Here is a 23680-nt window from a genome sequence, read left to right as displayed (position 1 = left end):
GAGATGTCCTATCCAGGAGCAAGTCGCGGATCTGCTGCATGCGGCGATATCACAGGCTGCTGGCAGTGGTCGACGCAGCTGGTGGCGTATTAGAATGTGGCAAGAGCGACAGCTAATTATTGGAGTGCAGATTGATGGGTTGCTCAACCTCAGACACGGCGAGCGCTGTGTATTGCTGCTGTCGTGTTGGCTGCTGGCACATGTACCCGGGCTGTGTTGGGCGCTCCAGTTCTGGTCTGATTTTGTAAGCTCGCACGCGGCTCGGGTGCGGGAAGCAAGTCGAGCCGTGCATTTCCAGTCGGTGGGTTTAGTCGCAGGAAATGGTACGGTAGTGGCTCCGGGCGGCACTGCCGCTCGCGGCGAGGTGGTGGTGAAAAGACCGAGTCCAAGGTACAGCTAGGCCCACTGGTTATTCTACTGAGTAAGGCTGCGCGAGGACTAAACTCGACGGAGCAGCAGCGGGCGTAATGAAGCTCCGAGCAGTGCAAACGGCCCAGGTGGAAATTAGCCATAGCCCTATCTGGGCGGGGCTGTATCTCGGACAGTGGCAGCCCCTTTTAGAGGATTTTCAGGCTGCCCGTTGAGAGATGGACCAAGGATGGGACTTGACAGCGGTCGCACGGCCCCCAGTTCGACGGTGGAATAGGCGTTGGGACGGTCTGGTCTTGGCCCAGACGTAGCGAACGTCGACGTCAGACGCGCGGAGCTGCAGTGACGACTAGCACGCGAGTTTGATTGGGCCTAGCACGGTTGCGGGCTGGCGCTGACGGTGGTGAGTTGTGAACCAGACGCGCGCAGGTGGTTGAGGCAGCGTGCCAGCGCCGTGTAGGAAGGGCGACATAAAGCTAGCCATGGCCGGCGCGCTCGACACCAAGCGCGAGGTGCAGCAGGTTTTCGTGATAGGCGAGGGCTTCAGATCGTCGAGTGCATGTGGGCGAAGCGGATCTCCATGGCTCGCCGGGATGATGCCGCGCACGCATCCAGCAGCCAGGGCTTGCGAGGTGGATTTGTTTCCAGCGTGTTTCCACGTCTGCTCAGCAAGACGCTTAACAAAACGCTCAGTTTGCAGCGCGTCGCAGAGGCAATGGCAGCCTATCCGTGATCTGCGTTCGCGCTGTCGCAATCATGAGCACCGTCAGCGCAATGTGCACGCCACGCCGCGCATATGCCTTTTTATGAAGCAAAAAAACAATGACGACGGGCACGGCCCCGCCCATAATAAATCAGCGATGGATTTGGCGTCGACAGCGATAAGTGCAGGGCCTGTGCCCAAAGCATTCTAGTGGGCACCAGCAGGCAGTCAGCGGGATATCAAGCCAGTCTGCGTGGCAGCGCATCAACCTTGCTTGCACTTGCTTGCTTGTCTGCTACCGCTACCGCTACCGCTGCCTCGACACCCAGCATCCTCACCCATCCTCTGTCCTCTGCCCTGCACTGCATCTTTGCTGCCTGCGTCCGCTCGCTTTGTAGAGACTCTGCCGTGGAACCCGCGTCCCGCCGTGCGCTCCTTCTCACGCTGACCCGACGCCAGCAGTCGTGGTAGCTTCCTGACCCTCCGCCGTCTGCGCCCGTCACGACCCAGTCCGTCTGGTCTTGTCCCGTCCTGCCTCCTCACCCGCGCCTCTCTCTTAATGTTCTGCTACGAGTCGCCCCAGTGATTCATCTCCCAGGCCGCCGCACACTCGTTTCCGCTACTATCTTAATCGATAATTCACCTGCCGCTGTCCGTTGTTGCCCGCCAATTGCGCTACATCGAAGCGCGCTCCCAACGCCAACTTTTTGGCTCTCCTCACCCTCACCACGCCGCCGCTGTCGCCTGTCACCTCGCGGCCCACCCTAAGGCGCTCCCAACATGGCTCCAGCAGTCCCCCGATTACGCATTCTGTCAGGTGCGTCATCTCCCCGCGAGCGTCGCACGGCAGCCGACGGCTCCGCTGCCCTCGCACACGCTCTGCTTGTACCATATACGCCGCCCACGCCTGCTCTTGCATCGTGGGCGTTGGGCCGCGTCATCACAGCGCCCGAACAACTGCTGACTCTAAACAGTGGGCGGTAATGCCGTCTCGGCCTTCTTATCATGGCGACTGCAAGCAACCAATGCCTGCGACGTCACCCTCGTATGGAAGTCGGGATACGAGAGCGTTGCCCAGTACGGCATATCATTCAAGTAGGCCCTCCCGCCACCGCACCTGCTCTAGCCACTCACTAACTGCCCACAGATCCGCCCTGTACGGCAACGAGCGATTCAAGCCCCATGCTGGTAAGGCAACGAGCTCACGGTTATCCTTGACGTACAGCTAACACCCTCAGTCGTCCGCACACCCGAAGATGCCGCCCATTCTTCCAAGCAGCCTTTTGATTACGTCCTCCTTTGCGTAAAAGCCCTGCCCGATGTATACGATATCGCCAACATCATCGAGTCGGTCGTCTCCCCTCAGCATACGTGCATCCTTATGAACACTACACACAGCCTTGGCGTTGAATCCTATCTCGAGCAGCGTTTCCCCACAAACGTAGTGCTTTCATTGGTATCGGGAGCAGAAATTTCGCAGCTCGGAGCTAGCGAATTCGAGCACAAAGGCGCGACCGACATCTGGGTTGGTCCTGCCAACAAAAATGCCAACATTCCTGCGCAGATCCAGTCAGACATGGCCGAGGCCCTGGCCATGACATTGAGCTCCGGACAGGTCGACTGCAAGGTCTCGTCCAACATACGACAGCAGCAGTTCGAGCGAATGATAGGGTATGTCATTTGTGCCATGGTCGCACATCATCAACTAACGTTCCACAGTCCAATCGCTTTCCACCCTGCCAGTGTCGTATTCGAGACACCCAACCACGCTGAACTCATGGACAAGGTCGGCGTGCGTGCTCTCATCACCGGAGTGCTCGATGAGATGATCGCGCTTGCAAATGCTTCCAACTGCACATTCCCCGACGATTTCCGCGAGACAACGCTTCAAGAGATGACCCGTCCACACGACAACAACAGCACCATGTGGATGGACTTTGAGGCCAAGCGCCCGATGGAGATCGAGACGTATCTCGGGTCCCCTCTCAAGATTGCACAAGAAACTGGTGTCGCCGTGCCTCGGATCGAGACGTTGTATGCCACACTCCATCACCTCAACATCGTCAACCGAACGCGCCCAGCTGCTCCTGCTCCCGCCACACAATCTCCTCAAAATGGCATGCAACCTCCTCCCAGACAATCTTCGGCGCCGATGCCTCGTGGGCCCCCTCCCCAAGGGCCCATGATGAACGGTAACGGTATGAAGGGTGGCCCTCGCCCGGGAAGCCGTGCTCCGTCAATCAACGGAGGTCCTCCAATGATGCGTCGTGGTCCGCCCCCCGGCCCCAATGGTTACCCTCCTAGGATGAACGGAGGTCCCAACAGGCGTCCCTCCTTCGAGGACCCCGGCAACCTTGAGGAGTTTTCCCACCTCATGCTCTACGACGACATGGTTCCAGACGGTGCTGTCAATGGCGGTCCCTATGAGAGCGCCGGAGGCTCTTCCAACAACCTGGCACTTCGCGAGAGAGAACTGATGCTGAGGCAGAGAGAACTCCAGATCAGAGAGCAGGAGATGAACATGCGAGGCGGACGTGGTGGTCCAATGGGTCCCGGCCCTATGGGACCTCCGATGGGTCCTCCGATGGGTCCGATGGGTCGTGGTCGGGGACGTCCTCCGCCACCCCCATCAATGGGCGGATTTGATGACGATGATGACGATGGCGATGACTTCTTCGATCCCATGGGCGGTCGTGGAGGCCCAATCATCGACCCCGACAACTTCGACATGATGAGCGTCACGTCGCGTCGCAACCGCTCAGCACCCAGCGCTAAGCAGATTCGTCAAAACCCTGAGGGCGCAGGCTTCGCGCCTGGACCAAACAGGGGCGGCAGGGGCCCATTTGGACGTCCGGGGATGAACAAGAATCGGAGTAGTGCTCGGTTGATGGCAGATGTTCCTGGTCTCCACGACTCTATCATGAACAACCCTCTCATGGGCTACTCCTCCGACCGCTACGGACACGTCGATCGCGGTGCTATGGGCGCGCAATCCAGAACCAACTCACTGACATCGGCTCGTCTAGATGAGCTTTCAGGGGGCGCAGGCTACGGTGCTTACCCTGCACCAAACGCCCGTCGCATGAGCCAGTCACCTGGCAACCCGCTCAGTCCGGGCCCGCGACCCATGGGCCGACCCTCGCCGCCAAACGGCTTCAACGGCATGCCACCAAACGGCATGGCTCCCAATGGCATGGCTCCTAACGGCATGCCCCCAAATGGAATGATTCCTAACGGGCGGCCATCGCCTCCTGGCATGAGACAGCCCATGCCACGAAACCCTGGAAACGAGGTGGCACCACAACAAGTTGAACAACACGCTGGGGTGAGCAATCTCTACCCGCCCAAGTCTCGTCCCCAAGTTCGCAGTCTGACTGGAAGCGCATCAAATAGTTCCGCTAGCGCAAAAGCAGTAGATTCCACGGAAAACTCTGCGCACAGCAGCCAAAGCAGCCTTGGACCCCGTCCCCCGGTTGGCGTTCGGTAATTGGGATAATGTTCGACTTAGATTTGGCGGCCATCCGTTTTGAATGTTGGCATCTGGCATGGACACTGTTTCAACCTCGACGACATTGGCGAAATCATCTACTGGTCCTCACTCAACACATATCCTTTCTCGTCTAAGACAGCTAGCGAAGCAGTCTAGACGTCTCTTTCGACACCTTTTTCCACAAACACGTATACGCACCGAAGCATCACCATCCGGCCGACAAGACTCTCCATGGCGGTCCGGGAGGCTTCATGGACAGCCAGAGGCTCGTCCAGATGGTGGATGTCCTAATGACGAATAGAATTGGGCCGGCAAGGGACACATTTGACGTACACAAACCGGCCTCGCACGACTGAAGCCTTTGCTTTCGGGTTTTCTCTTTTGTCTAAATCGTACATACTTGTAGAACGCTCTTACGGCGGCGGCAACAGCCTCCCTTTTTCTCCTTCACACACAGACTGTGGCAGCCCGCTAATCATGTTTTCCTTGTTTGCATGGGTTTTATGCTCAGTGGAGGTTGGGTTATTTCCCTTTACCACTTGTTTGCTATACTACGGAGTTTGATACATGCATATGGATTTTGCTTGCTTGTACCTTGTCATTCATTTTTTCCTTTGTTTGCCCCCATGGGCTTATCGTATTCCCAAGTGCTGTGTATATCTACCATAGCTACACAAACCGTAGCGCGTACCATTTTGAAGGCTGGATGGAGAAGCATTTTCGTAGTTGAGCATATGTAGGCCGACGAGCACAAAAGCAAGCAAGACGTTCCTTTCTCCTGACTATTTTCCCCCATGTTCTGTTCGTGACTAGCGAGATGTCTGCCCGAGCTGATTTCTTGTCAGGGGAGGCAAGAGATTAACAGAGGATATCAAGCTGTTGCCAAGTTCTGGGCTCTGTGATTGTGCGGAGACTGCGTAGTGCCGTTGTTCCGGAATCAGCCGCCTACGTAGATCACGGGAAATTGTGCACGTGCTCAAGCTCCTCACTTCACGATGCCGACGGCTAGGTCGCTCGTTACTTTCACTAGCGCAGCGTGCCGTGCAAAGAGCTTCCGACAGAGAGGCAATGCTCTCGTCCCGCCTTTAAACCAATTGCACGTCCCGGGAGTGAATTTGACTCGTATCCCAACGCGTTGGCATGCAAGTGATGGTGTTCATGCATGGTAATTGCACGCCCAAGCTTGCCTACCCCTCGTTCTCCGTCATAGCTGGACAACGCGGGGCAGAATGAGCATCAGCTCGCTGTCACGCCCCAATAAAGCCACGCGCCCGCTTCAGAGCCCGACACAGAGCGCGCGACCCGATCGCCCAAGACCTACAAGAAGTCCCTTCGCGACCCACACGGTAGTCACCGTCCTTGTTCTGCTGCTAGCGCTGGGTACCGGTTTCTTCGCACCCCACTTCTCCAACGCCGTCTTACGCACTGTTATCAACAAACAAGTTCCCTCCTTCACCCTCCGGAATCCAATCGTCCTTCAGGAACCGAGTATTTGCCCGAAGCCTGAGCAGCAGGTCGAGTTCGTCGGTACCTTCAACACCCAATACAAGCGCAGCATGACACTCGCAGACCAGGCGAAGCGCGTCGCCGCGGAGTTCGACTTCGACGACAATGCCGTCAACAAGGCCGTCAAGGAGTTTATTCGGGAGATGGGTACGCACGAGAATATGGAGTGGGCAATTGGTCACTGACGACGCGCAGACGAGGGTCTAGAGAAGGAAGGCACTGAGATGAGCCAGATCCCGACATACGTCACTGCCGTCCCCAATGGCACGGAAAAGGTATGGGTCCTATATGCGCCGGTCTTCACCGTCATCTAATGCTGTACAGGGCCTCTACATGGCCGTCGATCTCGGCGGTACCAACTTCCGCGTCTGCTCTATCGAGCTCCACGGCAACACCACCTTCTCCCTCACCCAGAGCAAGGTAGCCATCCCACACGAGCTGATGGTCGCGAAGACATCGAAAGAGCTTTTCTCCTTCCTCGCGAAACAGATCGAAGCCTTCCTCAAACTGCACCACGAAGAACACTACGCTGGAACACTCAGGCGCAGAGAGGGAAAGGCAGGCGAGCCAGAAGATGAGGAGATATTCAACCTGGGTTTCACCTTCTCATTCCCTGTACAACAGATCGGAATCAACAAGGGTATGTTGATGCGCTGGACAAAGGGCTTCGACATTCAAGATGCGGTTGGCAAGGATGTATGCGCTCTGCTGCAGCAGGAGATCGACGAGCTCCACCTCCCTGTCAAGGTGGCTGCGTTGGTGAATGACACTGTCGGAACTCTCATGGCGCGCTCATACACTTCGCCCGGCAAGACTGGCACATTACTGGGTGCCATCTTTGGAACTGGTACCAACGGAGCCTACGTTGAGAAGCTGGACAAGGTCAAGAAGATGTCAAAGGACACCAGCGATGGCGCATACGACAATTCAACCGGGGAGATGATTGTCAACACTGAGTGGGGCTCGTTTGACAACTCTCTCCGCACTCTGCCCAACAGCCCCTACGACGTTCAGCTTGACAAGGACTCTGTGAACCCTGGAATCCAAATGTTCGAAAAGCGCGTGTCGGGCATGTTCTTGGGAGAGCTTCTACGTCTTGCCCTGCTCAAGCTCATCAAGGACCCCAATGTTCCGCTTTTCACTGACGACAACTCGTCTTCAAACGATGTCCACAGCACCACTCAAATTCACGACGATAGCCCGATATGGAAGCAGTGGGGTCTCGACACTAGCTTCCTCAGCGTGTGCGCTGGCGATGACAAGCCTGGCCACCAGATGCTCCGACAGGCACTTAACGACCCCTATAAAATCTCCGCCGTCAGCGAAGAGGACGCAAAAGCAGTCCGTGAAATTGCTGGAGCGATCGGTCGCCGCGCGGCGCGTCTTGCTGCCGTCGCCATCGCCGGTATTGTCATCAATACAGGTCGTCTGGACAAGTCCTCGGGATCAGCTACCACAGAGCAAAAGTCAGGCATTGAGCCTGCACGTGGGGATGTCGAAGCCACTGAAGGCGACGAGATCGATGTCGGTGTCGATGGCTCGCTCGTTGAATTTTACCCCAACTTCGAGAAGTACATCCGTGAGGCGCTACGTGCGGTGCCCGAAATCGGTGCAAAGGGCGAGAAGAGAGTCAGGATCGGTATCGCGAAGGATGGATCCGGTGTTGGTGCCGCGCTCATTGCGCTTGTTGCTGGAAAGGTCAACGCGCCACAGTAAGTGTTGTTGCCTGGGGCATCCATGATGTGACGACTTAAGCATGTTGGATATATAGCACAAAAGTGCCTACTTCTGTAAATGGATCTAGGAGATGTGTAATTACATCTAACAACATTTAAACTTATTCTCTGGATTTCGCTCGACGCTTTAGCTGTGAGGCATGTAAATGACTACATTCTTTGTTTATGCTGCCTGTATGGTTCCTTTGATGGAGGAAATCGATGACGCATAATGCGTGGACCCACCCCACCACTGTCACCAACCATTAGGTAAATCGTTCGCAGCGTGACCCCATGGAACCGGTTAACATTCTTTGTGTCAAACATCCTTTGGCAAAATTCGACTTTGCAGATGCGCCGTGGATGCGTCGAGTACTAGTATTTTGCTGCGTGGAAATTGCTCATCAACAAATCATAGCCCGGCTGGCACAATTGGTTAGCGCGTGAGACTTTTAATCTCAAGGCTCAGGGTTCGAGTCCCTGGTCGGGCGACGTTCTTTTTGCTCATGCGATGCCGCTGGGACGCAGGGGACGAAATCTGAGAACGAAACACTTTTTTTGCGGATGTGGTTTGTAAAGAATGTCAAGTTTGCAGACGCAGTCGTAGGAACATTTTTACTACCAAGCACAACTTTTACGACTCCCAATCTAACATGCGTCGCGCAACAACTTATTGTACGTCCAAAATCTACGAAGTTGACTTCTCCTTGTCAAGTATGTGCTGTTTGATCACTTTCTTCAATTGATTCGCAGTCTTCTTGCTATGAGCCGATAGTGCATCGCGGTCGAGATTGAGCTTTTTCATCCCCTCCAGTGCAATAGCTGAGAGCGAATGCCTACGTCGGTCCTGATATTCCTCGTTATCAACCTGTTGCCAAGTTCGCACTTGATCGTACGGCAAGAAATCCGTGAAGACGGTATTTGTGCGGTGGAAAGATGGTCTGCGGCCGTGACTTGGATGTCCAAGTGTGTGGTTTTGATTGGAAACTTCGTCTGCGCTCTTTGCATGTGACTCTATATCTGCCTCGTCGTTCGTTTCTATGAGTGCCTTTTGCGCTGTATCTGGGAGCGGCTTGCGTTTTACGAGAAATGCTGTTGCGCGTGGAGACGGTCTGAGGTGCAGCTCGCCGTCTAAAGGTGATGTAGGCTGACATGATGCGCCGTCTAAACCAGCCTGCAAGGTAGCAAGGTTTCTCTCGGTCAGCTGCTTCACGCTTTCGAAGCGCTCGATGAAACGAGTCTGTCTGGGCTTTGGAGGCATATCTGCGTATGCTGTACGAAAGGATTGCTCCGTGCCGGAAGACTCACTATTGCAGTCGCTTGACTCGCTTGATGTTCTTCTCATCAGCTTACCAGACTCTGAGGAGTTCAGCTCGCTTGATGGCGTGGTTGAAGGACCATGGAATGTTGTCATAGCGTTTTAGAAGTTCGAAGTTGAAGCCGACGGGATGTTTGCTGTCGTTTTGGTGGATATCCTTCTGAACCGCACCTGAGACCTGGCAGTTGAAAGTATGCAGTTGCGGTGAAGTGTCTGGAATGTGTTCCTGATTCATTGTAAGGGAGGAAGAACATGATAATATCCCGTACTGTATGATCCAGGTGATTCCACTGCGTGATAGAACTCCGGCCAGGTGTGATAGCGACTGGTGAATATACTCTGACTGTTGCACGCAATACTAACTGAACGTGACTCAGGCAGAGCTTTCACCTAGTTTATGAATCCAGAATTCTGATTATAACACGTCTCACTTGCATGTAAGTGTTTGGTCCCAGGAAGCTTGGATTTACGTCAGGTTTAAGATCTCTCTGGCGTATACGCGTCCCCTCAAGGAGAAAGGCCCTAGATACTGGAAAGGATGTTGATTAGAATTCAGATGATGGGCGCATAGCTCGAGCGGTTAGCGAAAGGTGCACTTGGTAGAGTACCAAATGGCTGTTGTGATTGTGGGCAAAGGGATCGTTGTGTTAGAAATTCGTGTAAATTGGCTCCAGGATGGAGTGTGATGCAGAGCGCGATCAGGCGTTGACGTGTGGGCTGCCAAGCTAGCCCACCACTTTACGCGTCGCCCAGACGCGTCCAACTCACCATCCACCGATAGCCGCAAATTCACGAACAACACCACGACTTACCCAAACAATGGCGCTCCTAGTAGACAAACACAGACCGCGCAACCTTGAAGCACTCAGCTACCATCCCGAGCTTTCAGATCGCCTCCGAGCTCTCGTAAGGAAACATTCACATGCTCCATCGATTGCGGCAACTAACGCAACACTGTGTAGGCACAAAGCGGCGACTTCCCACATCTGCTCGTATATGGTCCTTCCGGCGCAGGAAAGAAGACGCGCATAGTCGCAACACTGAAAGAGCTCTACGGCCCCGGTGTCGAAAAGATCAAGATCGACGCGCGCGTCTTCCAGACTACCACGAACCGCAAACTCGAATTCAACATCGTCGCTTCCGTATACCACCTTGAAATCACACCTTCAGATGTCGGAAACTACGACAGAGTAGTTGTCCAAGATCTGTTGAAGGAGGTTGCGCAAACACAGCAGGTCGACTTGGGCGCAAAGCAGCGCTTCAAGGTCGTAGTGATCAATGAGGCAGACCATCTGACAAGAGATGCGCAGGCGGCGCTGAGACGTACTATGGAGAAGTACAGTCCCAACTTGCGATTGATTCTGCTCGCCAACTCCACAAGCAACATCATCGCGCCCATCAGGAGTCGAACGCTACTTGTGAGGGTTTCAGCGCCTACAGAGACCGAGATCTGCAGTGTTTTGAGCAAAGTGGGCAAGAAGGAGGGATGGAAGGATGTTGAGAGTCTGAACCAGAGGATAGCGAAGGATAGCGGGCGAAACCTGAGGAAAGCGCTGTTGATGTTCGAAGCAGTGCACGCTCAAAAGTATGGCTTCATCTCTTTCTACACCCCCAACCTTATGCTAACGTGTCAACAGCGAGAAAATCACAGACCAGACGCACATCCCACCGCCTGACTGGGAGGCACTCATCCAGCAAATCGCCCGCCAAATCGTCGAAGAGCGATCTCCTCAACGCCTCCTGCAAGTTCGCGCGTCACTCTACGATCTGCTATCGCATTGCATCGACTCTACGACCATCATAAAAACACTTACCTGGAAACTCATACCAATGACGGAAGATGCGCTGAAGCCTGAGGTTATCAAGTGGGCAGCGTTCTACGAGCACAGGTGTAAGATGGGCGCCAAGCAGATCTTCCATTTGGAGGCTTTCGTCGCAAAGTATATGAGATTGTACGAGAGGTATGTACTGGACTCCAGAAAGTCGGGCCTACACTAACAACTGTCGCAGCTACGCCATGGGCATCGATTTCGATTCATCATAGTCGCACATTCACACACATACGGTCCAGGCGTGGAGGAAAAGTAGATAATGTGTCATCATACCAGGGTGTTCTGGCGCTGCAGAGCGCGTCTCGCGTTCGGCGTTTGGTGGTTACGTCATAGCATGGAGCTTTCCCCATACCTCGAGTTTCTGAGCTTCAATACCACTACCATCTCACACAATTCAAATTCTTGTACACGTCCTCCGCACACAAACCTTCCCATACCCACAAAAACACAATCTCCGTACGTGCAAACATGTCAGACAAGCTCATGGACACCGAGCCCGGCGGCGAGCGCCAGAACCAGTACGAAGGCGTTCACACATTCGTTGAGCCTCACGCGAAGGAAGCCGGTCAACTAGGCGGTATACCTTCCCCTCTCTCCCTCTCGACGTGCGATTGCTAACCAATGGCTTCCGCAGATCCCTCAACAGGCACCTCAGTCAACAAGAAGACCTCCGACCCCGGCGCGCCCAACACCCAAGGCATTACCCCCGCAGACAAGATCCGATACGGACAAAGTATCCAAGAAGGCGGTATGGGTGGCAAGACAACAAGCTCAACGGGCCAAGCGAACGCGGAAGGTACGTCAACGGCAAATAGATGTTGTAGTTGTGCATGGCAGGCTAATCATGAGCAGGTGGATTCGGCGGTACTGAGGCGTTGAAGGACGATGACGAGAATGCGGCGAAGCAGAGGAGAGAGCAAGGGTACGGTGGAGACAAGGATATGGACAGGACTATCGGCGCATAGTGGCAGAGACTAGGCTTCACGAACGAAAGGACGCGATGGATGGATGCAAACCAACTATGATTGTTCGGAAGACATAGTAGATCTGAGCAGGTTATGGACGTATACACTACTATACATTGATGATACAAAATGAGTACCCCGTCTAAGAGTGCCCAACTTATCATTAGTCCCGAACGCCATCGCTATGCAGCCGAACCTTTGCGTTACTCATACAAAAAGCGTCTAAGAAAGAGGAGGGATATCGAGCAGAGATCAAAACCGGATCGGAGAAATGCAAGAACCTTCCACACAGGCACATGAAGCCAACCTCAACGTCTCGTAGCATCGTCAGCCCTCTGCTCGACCTTGGCCAACTTCCTCGCCAACGCTCTTTCTCTTTCCATGACACTGGCTAGTGTGTCACCTCTCTTCGTTATTCCACCCAGATCCGGTGCTCCGGTCGGCATCGTACTGCCCATGTCTCCTCGACTGACCCCGTTTCTACTGCCACCACCCCACGCACCAAGGCCCCATCCTCCGCCTGGAGCTACAGTCGGTCTGGTTGGCTCCCTGCTAACGAGCGCACCAGGTCCGTGGCCATACATGCTGACCCGTTGTACCTTTCGAAGCCTCGACAAACCGTATACAGCGACAAAAAAGCCGAAGACTGAACACCAGGCGCTTATACCGAAGAAACCAAGATCGGATTCTTCAATGAAGTTCTTCAAGTTCATACCGTACAGAGCGGCGACGAAGGTACCGGCGGTGATTGCGAGGGTAAGGATCGAGAATTTGAGGTCGAGAAGCATGAGGGAGTTGCGGTTGGCATCGAGAATGGCTTTGACGCTGTGGATGGTTAGTGGCCGGAAAATGGTTACGAAGATTATAAGACATACATCTCCTCGGTGTTCCTGATGCTCGACACCAAGTTCTCAGCTGCTTGTACGATTTCGTCGGCGACCTTGTGGTAAGACTCCAGGAGCATCTCGACCTCCGTGTGATCGTCGTCTTCGCGCGTTTTGCCCTCAGCCTTCTCAGTCAAGTACATGGCGCTGAGATCATCGTCCGCTTCCAGCAATTCTTCGAGCGCATTCCTGACTAGTCGTGCCTTTTGTTCGAAACTACCCAGCTTCTTACTGTAGATGAGCAGGTACCGTAGCTTGTCCCTATCAATGTCTTCCTCGAGCTCCCTGAGAACTCTCACCACTGGCTCACTGACACCTTCGAACTCCTTCTCCAGACTCAGTGTTACGCTTATGAGGACAGCTTCAAGTGCTCGAAATTCGTACGCGAGGGTGCCGTTGACGGTGGATTCTTTCTGGCGGAGTTTGAGATCAAGATCGTACATGAAGACAGACTGCGATTTCGAGTCGGTGGTACCGTATGCATCAAAGACAAGTACGCGGTTGTGCTTGAGGAGGACACGAAGGTTGAGGAGGTTTATCAGGATCGCAGACGGCCGGACGAGAATATGTGGGAGGAGCGAGGAATCGATTTTGCGCAGATCGCGAGGAAGTAGACCGTACTACTCTCAACTATCAGTCATGCATTCTAGGCAGGTCCGTTTCAATGCGTACCTTCGCGATCAATTCGCTCTTCTTGAACTCTCCACTGACAAGGGTGACATTGCCGTGCTCGTCAAGTTCTGTGCACCTCATCTTGAGCTCGTTCGTAGGTCGCATTATACGCCCCAGGCTGCTGCCGAACCCTGTTGTGCCTGACGAAGTTTCCTCTGGTGGCGGCTGCGGTGCTTGCAATTGTGCCAGTTTTCGCATCTTTGCTGAATTGAAGATGTTCCACCCATTGTTCGAAGGTGTCGTAGAGAAACTGCGGTGACCCTGAGGGTCTACGTCTCGAACTGAAAGAGCCGTAGCCTGTGTAACAGCAAGCGAAGTCTCGAGGACTGGTTGCGAAACCTTCCTGGCCGGCAGACATTGCGAAGTTGCGAACGTCCTACTGCACTCTTTCTTCTTGCAACTTTGTGTCTTTATCCTGCATGTCGCATCTCCCGAAGCCCATCTCATACCAAGCTTCGTCCCATATCCGCGTCGTTGCTGGGTTGCTTGTGCGCATTGCGCCAGCGGTCGCTCGAATGCATTGGTGACTTGGGCCCTCAGGAAGCTCAGAACCGACGGTGATGGGGCGGCGACTCTATGAAGCAAAGTAGGCTTCATAACTTTCCATACGTAGAGTTCCGTATACGGCAGCGATCCATACGGTCGTTGTTGAAGTCGTTCGAAAATATCGCTCACGTCTCGCCCGCACGTCATTGGCGTTCGGCGATCTTGGAAAATCATTTTGCGCTAGTGACGTCACGTGCGGCCGCGTTCATTCTCGTGCATCGTTCGCAAACTATGACATTGCGAACACAACGTCCGTTTTCTGCTTTAGGTATACCCCTATCGATGGCATGTCTCATCCGATCTATAACGCGCTGATACGAACCCATCACATAACTTCCCGCAAGAAAGTGGCCAAGTTGAAAGCTGCTGCATCCAATTGTCACATCTACGCTCTGCTACGCTATGGTGGCTGTCCAGGCATTATGTATTGCCAAGGCTCCGAAACGGGTGTAAGGGAATGGGTAGCAAGTGTTCAGAGACTGCGTTACAAGGATTTCCAGCTGGTAAAGAAGCCTGCCGGAAAGGAGGTTGAAGGGAAAGAGGCGGAAGACAACATCGCGTACGGAAAACTAGAAGAGGTGGAGAGCGTGAAAGAGTTCGGAGTTAGCATGCAGAAGATGGGTGTCTGCAGTTGGTGGAGGAAGGGCATGGGCTACGTCGGTGACGATTCAAGCATCTAATTACTGAAAGTTATGACCTTGCAATCACCGAAGGGGTCGGTAAAGGAGCTTCCACGATAGGTGAAGTCATTACCTCAGATCTGGTGGAGAACATACGACGTCGAGGAAGATGGAATCGTTCAAGCTTCTCTCACCTGCCTGACAGCTTCAGCTGTTGCTAGCTGACCGTCCGACCGGTAATATATATACCTACCGCCTACGTGATCTGTTCCAAGACTCTACCATCAACTCTGCACTGTACTTTCGAGTATACAGTATCGCCAAAGCATCCCTCAAGAATCATCAAGAGTCCTCAGGCCTCCTACATCATGACCACACCATCAAGTGCTGCCAGCCCTGGCGATACCCTGCAAGATACATCAGATGTTCAATCCACCCTTGCAGCTACGAACGACGACTCCATTTTCGGTAGTGGGTGTTACAATGGAGAGTCGCTCGAGTTCCATGATGAGCCACTTGACCTCCAGAACAAGAGAAAAATTACCGATCCTGACCTCGAAATCGTTACGATCGACAGGCAGTACGATCTGACCCTGATCGTAGGGTCTCCGGAGCACGTTGGCGGTCAAAAGGCCTATCAAGTCAACAAAGGCGTCTTTCGACATGCTAGCAAGGCCTGGGACGCCATGATGAGCGGCAATTGGGCTGAGAGCGACATGTCCGAGATCGCCTTTCCTGAGGATTCAGCCTACGCCTTCCATATTGTCCTCCGAATTGCTCACTGGCAACTTCAAGAGCTACCTGAAACGCTGTCGCAGCAGGAGCTAGTACAGATCGCGATCTTGTCAGACAAGTACGATCTCGAGCGTCTCCTTCATGCCGCAGCCGAGTTGAAGAACTGGATCCAACAACACAAAGACGGTGGCGTGTCTTGGCCTTCCGACATCGATCTTCAGGACTTTACGATGATTACGGCCGCGTTCGGGCTTACGGCTGACTACGAATACCTGATCAATAAGCTGGCCATGGAGATCTCAGTCGATAAAGACAAGCGTTACTGCGTGGTACACGATGATAAGTTGGTGCATGTCCGAGCTGACTTCCCCACCCGTATCCAAGGTGAGTACACAGGCCGAGATCAGTCAAGAAAAAAGTCGAACACCCTGGAGCCTACGTTGACGTTGGATCATCTACTTTGCATGTTTTCATCTTCATGTAGGCTGCAGGGCTGTTCAGTTTTTTCCCTTGCACGATGCCCTACTTTTGCCATCTCATAGATGCTAATCCTGAATATAGCTCAAGCTGGTCAAATCCGCACCACCGTACTTCAGGAGCTCCTACAGACATGCAAAACCGCCTTGCATAACACTTTCACCAAGGATGTCGGCAAGTGTGGATCAAAACTTTGTCCATTGACCCAATTTGGCTTGACGATTAAAGTCTTGGACGCCGCAGAACTTCATCCACTTCCAGACAATCTGTCTTCGATGCATCTCAGTGTCTTGGCATACTGGACCTACTTGAACAACACCGGAATCGACTATGACGGTCTCCTGCCAGCCCGATGCCGGGCCGCGAAACTCAATTGCGTAGGAGACTACGGCATTTTGAAGGAAGCCCGCGAGATCATCAAGCGCTACGCCCACCAGGATCTCTGGGCCGGATGGAAGGCCGTACGTATGCGTCCTTTAACTAACCAAGACGTCCGACTAACGATGGCACAGAAGCAATACATCTGACCCGATACCAACTGGTCTCACTGTTCTGGCACCTCTTGAGTATCTCCTGTTACATCGAGTCTTCCTAAAAAGTTACATGCTCTCTATTCTTTATTTTCGTTGCGGGAGTTTCGGATTACTTGATTTTAGCCAACAATAAAAGTTCATCCTTGTAAAACTGGTGTCACAGCTTGCAGTGTACATGCTACTAATACTTAGTCACTGCACAGATTGTAAGATGATGTAGACTTCTGCCCTAATAAATATTTTGAAGAATGTCACACAAATTGCATTTACCCCTAGTCGCGAGCTCATCCCAACCGAATCTTCCTCCGGACTTTATGAACCTCCTCTCTTCTCAAGCCCCCACAACTCCCCAACAGGCAGACTCGCTCCCAGTGGTCTCCAAAATTTCGGATGAGGAGTGCGCATCCATCATTCAAGAACGAAGGGTGCGCCCCACTATCGACGCCTCCTCTGAAGCTCGAGCTGTCGAGTTTGGGCAAATGCAATGCCAGAAGTGAGCCAATAGGAAGACTCTCCTCGATCTTTGCATGAGACTCTGTGCAGCTTTGACTTTCCACCGATCCAAAGTAATCAATTATACCGGGCGCTATCGTTGATGCATCGATAGCGTAGTAATCGATAGCTGCGTTGTGTTTTGCAATAATCCGAGATGTGAACGCCTCGAGATGGATGAATCGACTGGGTTGATTAGGACTCTCATTTGGTGACTGAGCGCCACCATAGTCTTCCATGTTCGCATAGTCGGCTTGATAATCAGGCCACTCCACGAGTCGACCAGATGTAAGCTCTACCTCAATCTTGATGCCCTCCTCTTTCATCGTAGCCACGTTAGACCAAATCCCTTGATTTATGCCAAGATGTTGTACACGACCATAGCAACCAGTCCAGGACCAGCTGGGAAACCCTTCCCGGCGAGAGGAAGGGCCAATAACGATCCAGCGCAGGCTCAACTCGAACCTGAGAAAGGTGGAAGGCGCTCGCGCTGGAACGGAGTCAGTGAATGGAATGCCCCACAGATGACAAATGCCATGTTCCCGCCGATAGTATGCCAAGATACCGAGTAAAGCGTTAAGAATATCGCTTTGATACGATAGTGCTCTTGTAGAGTACTCGCGGATGCACTCCCATACGTCCAGTCTTTTGATCGAGTACTCATCGCGCGTGAAATTCGAGAGAGAAAACCGATTGAGCAAATGTTGAAAAACTTGCTCTAGACTGCTTCTGGACAAAGATCCTATCTCTTGCGTGCCTTTAGCTGACCCGCAAAATACCTCCTTGTTTGTGAAATATAGTTGGCGCTGGGAAAGAAGAGCTTCTTGATACGTCCACGCACGTGTTGCCCAGATACCATGATGGATCTCGATAGAATGTGATAACCCTCTTATACAGCCAAGTCCAACAACTTCGATACAAGGGTTTGGATCTCGCGGTCTAGAAATTCCCGGCAAGCCAAAATTCGGATCTGCACCTGCGCATGCTACGATTGTGAGAAACGAGTTCTGGTACACTTCGTCCATCCTACTGATCTGCAAACTCCGGAGATAGCCACTTTCATGCGATATGCAATATCTGTCAACCCAGAGGTAACGAATGCCCAGCTCATTGCAAACGTCAATGCTGTCTTGAATCGTATTCGGTAGATGTAATGGCAGTCGATTGCCGTTAGCGTTGTCTAGTGAAGGCTGGCCAGGAGGTCCCCAAACATAACTTAGGGTTGCGTAACGCTCTTCGTCGAGTAATGGAACAAGTCTGCGCGTATTGCAGTCGATGACGGTAAGTACTAAGTTTGCGCTAGCCACTCCCCTATACTGCTGAGCTTGTCCCGTATGTGTTTCTGTCTTCAACCACTCAGATATCGGTGCGAGATCGAGTCTTGAGGGTGAGGCTTCGAGCGCATAAGTCGGCAGTCTACCGTTGTCTATACAGACAAAAGGAGAGACTCTCACATCTTCTAACAAGCCCTTCTCAGAAGAAACAACTATCCATAGAACCCCTGACCATCCATCTTGTTTCACACGCGGGTCGCACCAGGTGCTTCCATATGCAGAATCTCTTGCGTCGGGAGAAGACGCAGAGTTCAGGCATATTGACCACTTGCCATCCGCACTGCGTACTCTGCACCGCTCTGGCAAACATTCCATGAAAAATTCACAGAGCCCACATCCTCCTGGAATCAGCCGAGCATGGTATGGGTCGTTATCCTTTGGCTCGGTCAAGCCAAACAGACGCTCAATCCGAAATTCCTGACAATTTTCGCACAATGAACTCGGAGTGACGACCTTCATAGTCCCGCCGAAGGTTTTGGTCTTTTGGAGTCTTCGGAAGGTGACATATGATGTAATCTCGGAGAAGGATGCGTTCCGACCTGCCGGCGTCTGTGGAGTATGGGCCGAACGTTATCGGCGATGATTACGCTCGTTTTGGTGGGTAAGTCGCTTCTAAAGCTATGAAAACGATGAGAATAAAGATGCGATTGAACGGGATGAGTGCAGGATGTAGAGCTGTAGTCGTGTACAGGATCTTGCTCAGAAGGCTACATCGCTGTTGCCTATTGTTTCGCTTGCGGCTGAAGAACCCGGGAAGCCACCCACGTGTGCCTGTCGTCATCATCAGCCGTGGACGGCATGCGAAATCATCAGGTAGAAGTCTGCAATCACCTGAGACAAGAAATATGCTGAGCACATCCAGAGCCTACGTCGGCGTCGGGCTATCCACTTTGCATGTTTGCATGTTCATGTAGGCTGCAGACCTGTTTAGCTTTTTCCCAGCTTAAGATGCGATTAAGATTCTGTGTATGATAGATTACAACGACTTGTTGATGGGTATGCTACGCTAATGCGCTATGAACGACTGAACAACTCTCTCCTCCACTAGTACTCCTTCGCCAACTTACTCCTCGCGCGGAGCAGATGTCCATACTTGAACATGACGAACGGAATCAAACTCAGCACAGTTCCGAACATCGCAAGGATCAAACCCGCATACTGACTTCCTACGTTGTGGAAGAAAGCGCTCGCGAAAAGTGGGGTAACAGCACCGAGCGTGTTCCTCATTAATCCCTGACCAGCGATAGCCGAGGAAGACGTCTCGCCGTAACAATCGGCAGTGTAGGAATATGTGCTCTCGAAGACGAAGAAGATACCGAATGCGATAGGTGCGAGACCGATGACGGGGCCAACCCAGCTCAGGTATCCGTATTGCGTGAAGGAGTAGATGAAGAGACCGATAGGTAGCCAGACAGCGCCGAACATGGCGCCATAGAGACGGTGCTCGGGAACGATGCGAACGTTGGGGTCTTCTTGGAGTTGGTTGTACTTGCGCATCTGGAGGTGGTGGGCAGCCCAGCCGAGGAAAGTACCGATGGCGAGAGAAATGTAAGGTAGACCGCTGACACCTTCAGACCAACCACGCTTCTCGGTGAAAGTAATTGGGATGACCGAAAGGAACAGGAAGACGACGGCCCAGCAGAAGGCAATCCAGAGACCGAAGGCGAAGACGACGGGTTCGGTGACAAGCATGCGGATGGCCTTGACGGACGAAGCCTTCAGCATGGACTTGACATCGGGAGTGTAGATGTCATCTTCCGCGACGTATCGCTCATCTCCAGTTGCCTTTTGCAGCTGCTTGGCTCGCTTGTGTAGTCTAGCACCGCCACGTGTTTCGGGGAAAGCGACGAAGATAAGGATCAGGAGAGGAATATTGGCGAGGCCCTGGATACCCTCAACCCATCGCCATCCGAGCGCTTGGTCGATGAAGCCGGCGTAGATGGGTGCAGCGACAGTACCGAAGATGGCGACGAAAGCGAACATGGCCATCGGTCGGCCACGCTTGTGGGGTTCGTACATGTCGTCGAAAGTGCCACCGACGAGAATGGTACCGACGCAGCCGAAGAGACCGAGTAGTAGGCGGAGGCCGATGATGGTGGAAATGTTCTGAGCAAGCGCGAGACCGATGAAGATGAGTGAGAAGCAGAGGAAGGCACTGGCGTATACGATCTTGCGTCCGACAAGCTCACAGAACGGAGCTAGTACCATGGGTGCGATGGCACACGAGATGTTGAAGGTGAACAGTCCAAGCTGACCGTAGATTGTGTCAACGCCGAACTCCTCGCACATTCTGTTGATGCCCGAACTGTATGCCGTTGTTGCGAGACCGATAAAGAGCGTCATCAAGTTCAGCATCGTGGTGATACTGCGCTTGTACCAGGGGTTCCAGTTGAACGGGTTCTCTTTGTCACCAGTGGCGAAGCTGAGCACGATGTAGTCTTTGCCCTCATGGTGGACCATCTCGGTCAATGTAAGAGGCATGTCGCAGTCGACCTTCTTGATCTCACCACACCCAGGATCGATGTCCTCAATGTCGTCGGTAAGATGCTTTCCACCTGCGATTCGTCCAACAATGAGCTCGCCCTTTTCGTTGCGCAATACTTCCGAGTTCATGGAAGGGGCTTCCTCTTTGCCGTTGGCCTGATCCTCTAGTCTGCTGTTCACTCTCGAGAGCAACGCAGGTGTAGTTGCACCAGTGTTGGCTGCGGTGTTGGCAGCTGTTTGTGCTGCGGTCGTACCGGCGATTGTGGCAGCAATGGAGCCGTTGCGAGGGGTGGTGATCGAACCATTGCGAGGCGTGACGGGTGCACTGCGAGCAACTCTGTAGGAGGAATTTGCTCTCGACGCTGCAAGAGATGGAGGTCGCGATGACTTGTGGTTGAAGGAGGGACCGTAGTACCCAGACATGTTGATCGACGATTAAAGTGGAGGTTCCTATTTGGAAAACAAAGGAATGGGCGCGGAGTGACGACCGTAATCAAAGAGAGGGATGGAATTTGGGAGACGGAAAGCTGATATGTATATCCTGCTTGTCAACACCGGCGAGGGACGGCATCGTCGCCACTAGGGGCGGTGTGTGGGATGGCATTCGTCCCGTCCATGGCCTGACCGTAAACACCCGACAGGCTGGCACGAGGACGGAGGACCACTACAAAGGGGCATCCCAGGTTCATCGTCTTCGACGTCATAGTATCGGTGCTCAAATGCCCAATAGATTCACTTAGTGCCATTACGAAGCGTGGACGGACGAGAAAAATCTGCTATCTCTAACGTGTACGGACACTATGTGCTCTAGCGTTCCAGGACTGTGAGAAGAGTTTGGTGTTGAGGCTCTGCGGGACTCCACTTAGTGGGCGGTCCGGTCGGCAGGATCACGGCATGACGTCGCGCGTGGATAGCCTATGCCAAAATTTGCATATGTTTCGGAGAGGCCTAGATTGTAGCCTATCTTCGGCAGCCGTGCATGTCCGAGCACGCGCGTAACGGGCGTTCAGGTGGTCTGATCCAGACGTTCTTCGCGTATGACTTCAGTCGCATCGATGATCGTTGAGTGACCTCCACTGTGTGCCTCACGATTTTACACGATAGCAAAGCTCGGTTGGCTCAGTCACTTCTGCATAATCTGTCAAATATACGGGGCTGTCGCATAATACTTGCTTACTTCATATATGCCTGTTCACCTTGAGGTAATACCGACCTCTCCGATGACAGCGCGAGCCATGTCGCGTACGGTCTGTCCGTCCTCGAGCATGCGCACTGGCGATTATAGCGCCACCTGACGACCGCGGTGTTGGATTGATGAATGTGAGATGCATGTGAGTCGAAGCAACGATAGAAGCGTTGCTTCTCGAATCCCATGTGGCACGTGGGAGGGTGGCGGGTTCGCATCTGCATAGACTAGACTTCCACGAGCCGAAGATTACCCACGACCCGTTGCTACTACTGCGTCTATTCCAGCCCGTCGCACGACTTGTTAAGCACGAGCACCTCATAGATAGAGGAGATCGAACCAGTGCGCTCAGTCTACTCTAGTCACAACACGGGAATTAAAGCATTCTTAAGGCATTGCAGACGCCGAGATAGAGTAGCTCGTATCGATCTCTGTAGGTGTATATCATTCGTTGGTGAGATGTGGTGCGAGCGACGAAACAAGGTTTCGTGACTACAACACTCTGGGTGCAGAACCGTGTTCCTGGTCAATGATGATCACCGTTTGTCACGGTTGTCAGTATGATGACACCAATGTAGATCCATATAGTCGGCGCAGTGTCCATGCTTACTGCAACGGTATCGCTGCATACCCCAGGAAAGCGACGAACCTACAAGGTTAGCGAATTCACTAAGATGACGGAACGCGGCGTGGTTAGACAACGCGAGCCGTAAAGGACACATCCGGTGACGTGCCCAGATCATCGATGCAATCATCACAGCTTGTACGCGGCGCGAGGAGCGAGGTGTTTGTTTTGTCATGATCGTGCCATTGTTTTGTATGATTCCCTGATGAACCCCTGGTCGTTATGAGACCAGCATCCGATTGCTGCGATGAGCCTTTCATCGGACCATGGCTGCCGATGCAGAGAAAACCTCGAAGAACTCCACCCAATGCTCAATGTTCCCTTAAACCTCAGCAATCTCTCGGAGACGACGGATCGTTGACCTGGTGGCGGCAGCAGCGGGAGTACTGTGGGTAGCGGTTAGCGTTGTCCTGATATAGTCTGCGGCCGGTCTTTGCGCAACAGCACATGGGTGCGATAGTGTGTGGGGAGTCTTACGAGACGGTGTAGGCTCCTCCAGCGGTGGTCTTGCGGCAAGACCTGCAGTTCCAGATACCGACGGCCTCACGCTTGACAGAGTTCTTTCCGCAGAATTGGCAGACGTAGCGGGCGTGTTGTGTGATCTATCGCAGGTGAGTGATTCGTTCTACTGAGGCTGTACGGGTCGTGTCTGATTGCGCACCTCCATCTTCTTGACCCTAGATATTGTCAGTACAGCTGTCCCTGGCTCTGCGATTGCGGCGAGGGAATACTTACTGCTTACGGAGCGAGGCACCGTAACGGGTACCGTACTTTCCGGTGATGCCGACCTTCTTTGTGCGCTTCGTCATTTTGGCGGTTGTGATGAGTTGACGAGTGTGGAAGCGTCTGGGTGTTGAATTCGATGACCTTCAAAGTGGTGTGGGGCGCCAAAAATCGCTAAACCGGGGTCTTGGCGTGGTGCGGCACCGGAACAACCCTGCCTCCGGTGCGAGAGGCCTGAGACACCGAGACAGAGCATTCCATTTGATTCTCGAAATACTGCATGGTCGTCGCCGGTTTCTGATCAAGCAGTTATGAGGGTTTGTATCACACAGATGTGACAACTGTATCCTACACCCAAGTCTCGTTGTCGCGCCGTGTACAGCCGAGTCCTATCGCTGATGCTAGCACACTTTCAAACTGTTACTCCAACTAGAATGAGCATTGAATCCTCTCATACTGGAAGATGCGGTT

At 53.1% G+C, this 23680-nt stretch overlaps 9 protein-coding genes and 1 non-coding gene across 10 annotated transcripts; 6 read left to right on the top strand and 4 right to left on the bottom strand.

Moving 5' to 3' along the window:
• Positions 1-1852: 1852 nt before the first annotated feature.
• On the top strand, positions 1853-4559 carry J4E78_006333 (uncharacterized protein; the record flags this gene model as incomplete). Its single annotated transcript, XM_049366945.1, has 5 exons — positions 1853-1889; positions 2047-2167; positions 2220-2260; positions 2311-2743; positions 2792-4559. 5 exons carry the CDS (start codon positions 1853-1855, stop codon positions 4557-4559), a joined length of 2400 nt encoding a protein of 799 aa, XP_049221651.1.
• A 1232-nt stretch (positions 4560-5791) lies between these two features.
• Positions 5792-7784, top strand: J4E78_006332 (uncharacterized protein; the record flags this gene model as incomplete). The annotated part of the gene is made up of 3 exons (XM_049366944.1): positions 5792-6215; positions 6264-6343; positions 6393-7784. 3 exons carry the CDS (start codon positions 5792-5794, stop codon positions 7782-7784), a joined length of 1896 nt encoding a protein of 631 aa, XP_049221650.1.
• Positions 7785-8200: 416 nt separating this feature from the next.
• J4E78_006331 lies at positions 8201-8274 on the top strand. The gene has a single exon. It is a non-coding gene; the product is annotated as a tRNA-Lys (tRNA).
• A 197-nt stretch (positions 8275-8471) lies between these two features.
• Positions 8472-9336, bottom strand: J4E78_006330 (uncharacterized protein; the record flags this gene model as incomplete). The annotated part of the gene is made up of 2 exons (XM_049366943.1): positions 8472-9090; positions 9137-9336. 2 exons carry the CDS (start codon positions 9334-9336, stop codon positions 8472-8474), a joined length of 819 nt encoding a protein of 272 aa, XP_049221649.1.
• A 584-nt stretch (positions 9337-9920) lies between these two features.
• J4E78_006329 (uncharacterized protein) lies at positions 9921-11145 on the top strand (the record flags this gene model as incomplete). The annotated part of the gene is made up of 4 exons (XM_049366942.1): positions 9921-10007; positions 10064-10686; positions 10739-11062; positions 11112-11145. The coding sequence occupies 4 exons, from the start codon at positions 9921-9923 to the stop codon at positions 11143-11145; spliced, it is 1068 nt and encodes a 355-aa protein (XP_049221648.1).
• A 256-nt stretch (positions 11146-11401) lies between these two features.
• Positions 11402-11898, top strand: J4E78_006328 (uncharacterized protein; the record flags this gene model as incomplete). Its single annotated transcript, XM_049366941.1, has 3 exons — positions 11402-11510; positions 11568-11729; positions 11786-11898. 3 exons carry the CDS (start codon positions 11402-11404, stop codon positions 11896-11898), a joined length of 384 nt encoding a protein of 127 aa, XP_049221647.1.
• A 308-nt stretch (positions 11899-12206) lies between these two features.
• MRS2 (magnesium ion transporter) lies at positions 12207-13652 on the bottom strand (the record flags this gene model as incomplete). The annotated part of the gene is made up of 3 exons (XM_049366940.1): positions 12207-12723; positions 12774-13402; positions 13455-13652. The coding sequence occupies 3 exons, from the start codon at positions 13650-13652 to the stop codon at positions 12207-12209; spliced, it is 1344 nt and encodes a 447-aa protein (XP_049221646.1).
• A 1137-nt stretch (positions 13653-14789) lies between these two features.
• J4E78_006326 (uncharacterized protein) lies at positions 14790-16359 on the top strand (the record flags this gene model as incomplete). The annotated part of the gene is made up of 4 exons (XM_049366939.1): positions 14790-14797; positions 14958-15739; positions 15917-16293; positions 16345-16359. The coding sequence occupies 4 exons, from the start codon at positions 14790-14792 to the stop codon at positions 16357-16359; spliced, it is 1182 nt and encodes a 393-aa protein (XP_049221645.1).
• Positions 16360-19235: 2876 nt separating this feature from the next.
• Positions 19236-21098, bottom strand: J4E78_006325 (uncharacterized protein; the record flags this gene model as incomplete). The annotated part of the gene is made up of 1 exon (XM_049366938.1): positions 19236-21098. The coding sequence occupies one exon, from the start codon at positions 21096-21098 to the stop codon at positions 19236-19238; it is 1863 nt and encodes a 620-aa protein (XP_049221644.1).
• Positions 21099-22808: 1710 nt separating this feature from the next.
• RPL43 (60S ribosomal protein L43) lies at positions 22809-23295 on the bottom strand (the record flags this gene model as incomplete). The annotated part of the gene is made up of 4 exons (XM_049366937.1): positions 22809-22872; positions 22964-23088; positions 23148-23163; positions 23222-23295. The coding sequence occupies 4 exons, from the start codon at positions 23293-23295 to the stop codon at positions 22809-22811; spliced, it is 279 nt and encodes a 92-aa protein (XP_049221643.1).
• Positions 23296-23680: the final 385 nt, after the last annotated feature.

Source organism: Alternaria triticimaculans, assembly GCF_023758025.1.
Source record: "Alternaria triticimaculans strain BMP 0046 chromosome Unknown scaffold_8, whole genome shotgun sequence".
NCBI classification, from domain to species: Eukaryota; Fungi; Ascomycota; class Dothideomycetes; order Pleosporales; family Pleosporaceae; genus Alternaria; species Alternaria triticimaculans.
The sequence above is the reverse complement of the archived record's forward strand: the minus strand, read 5'-3'. Positions and strand labels throughout refer to the sequence as shown.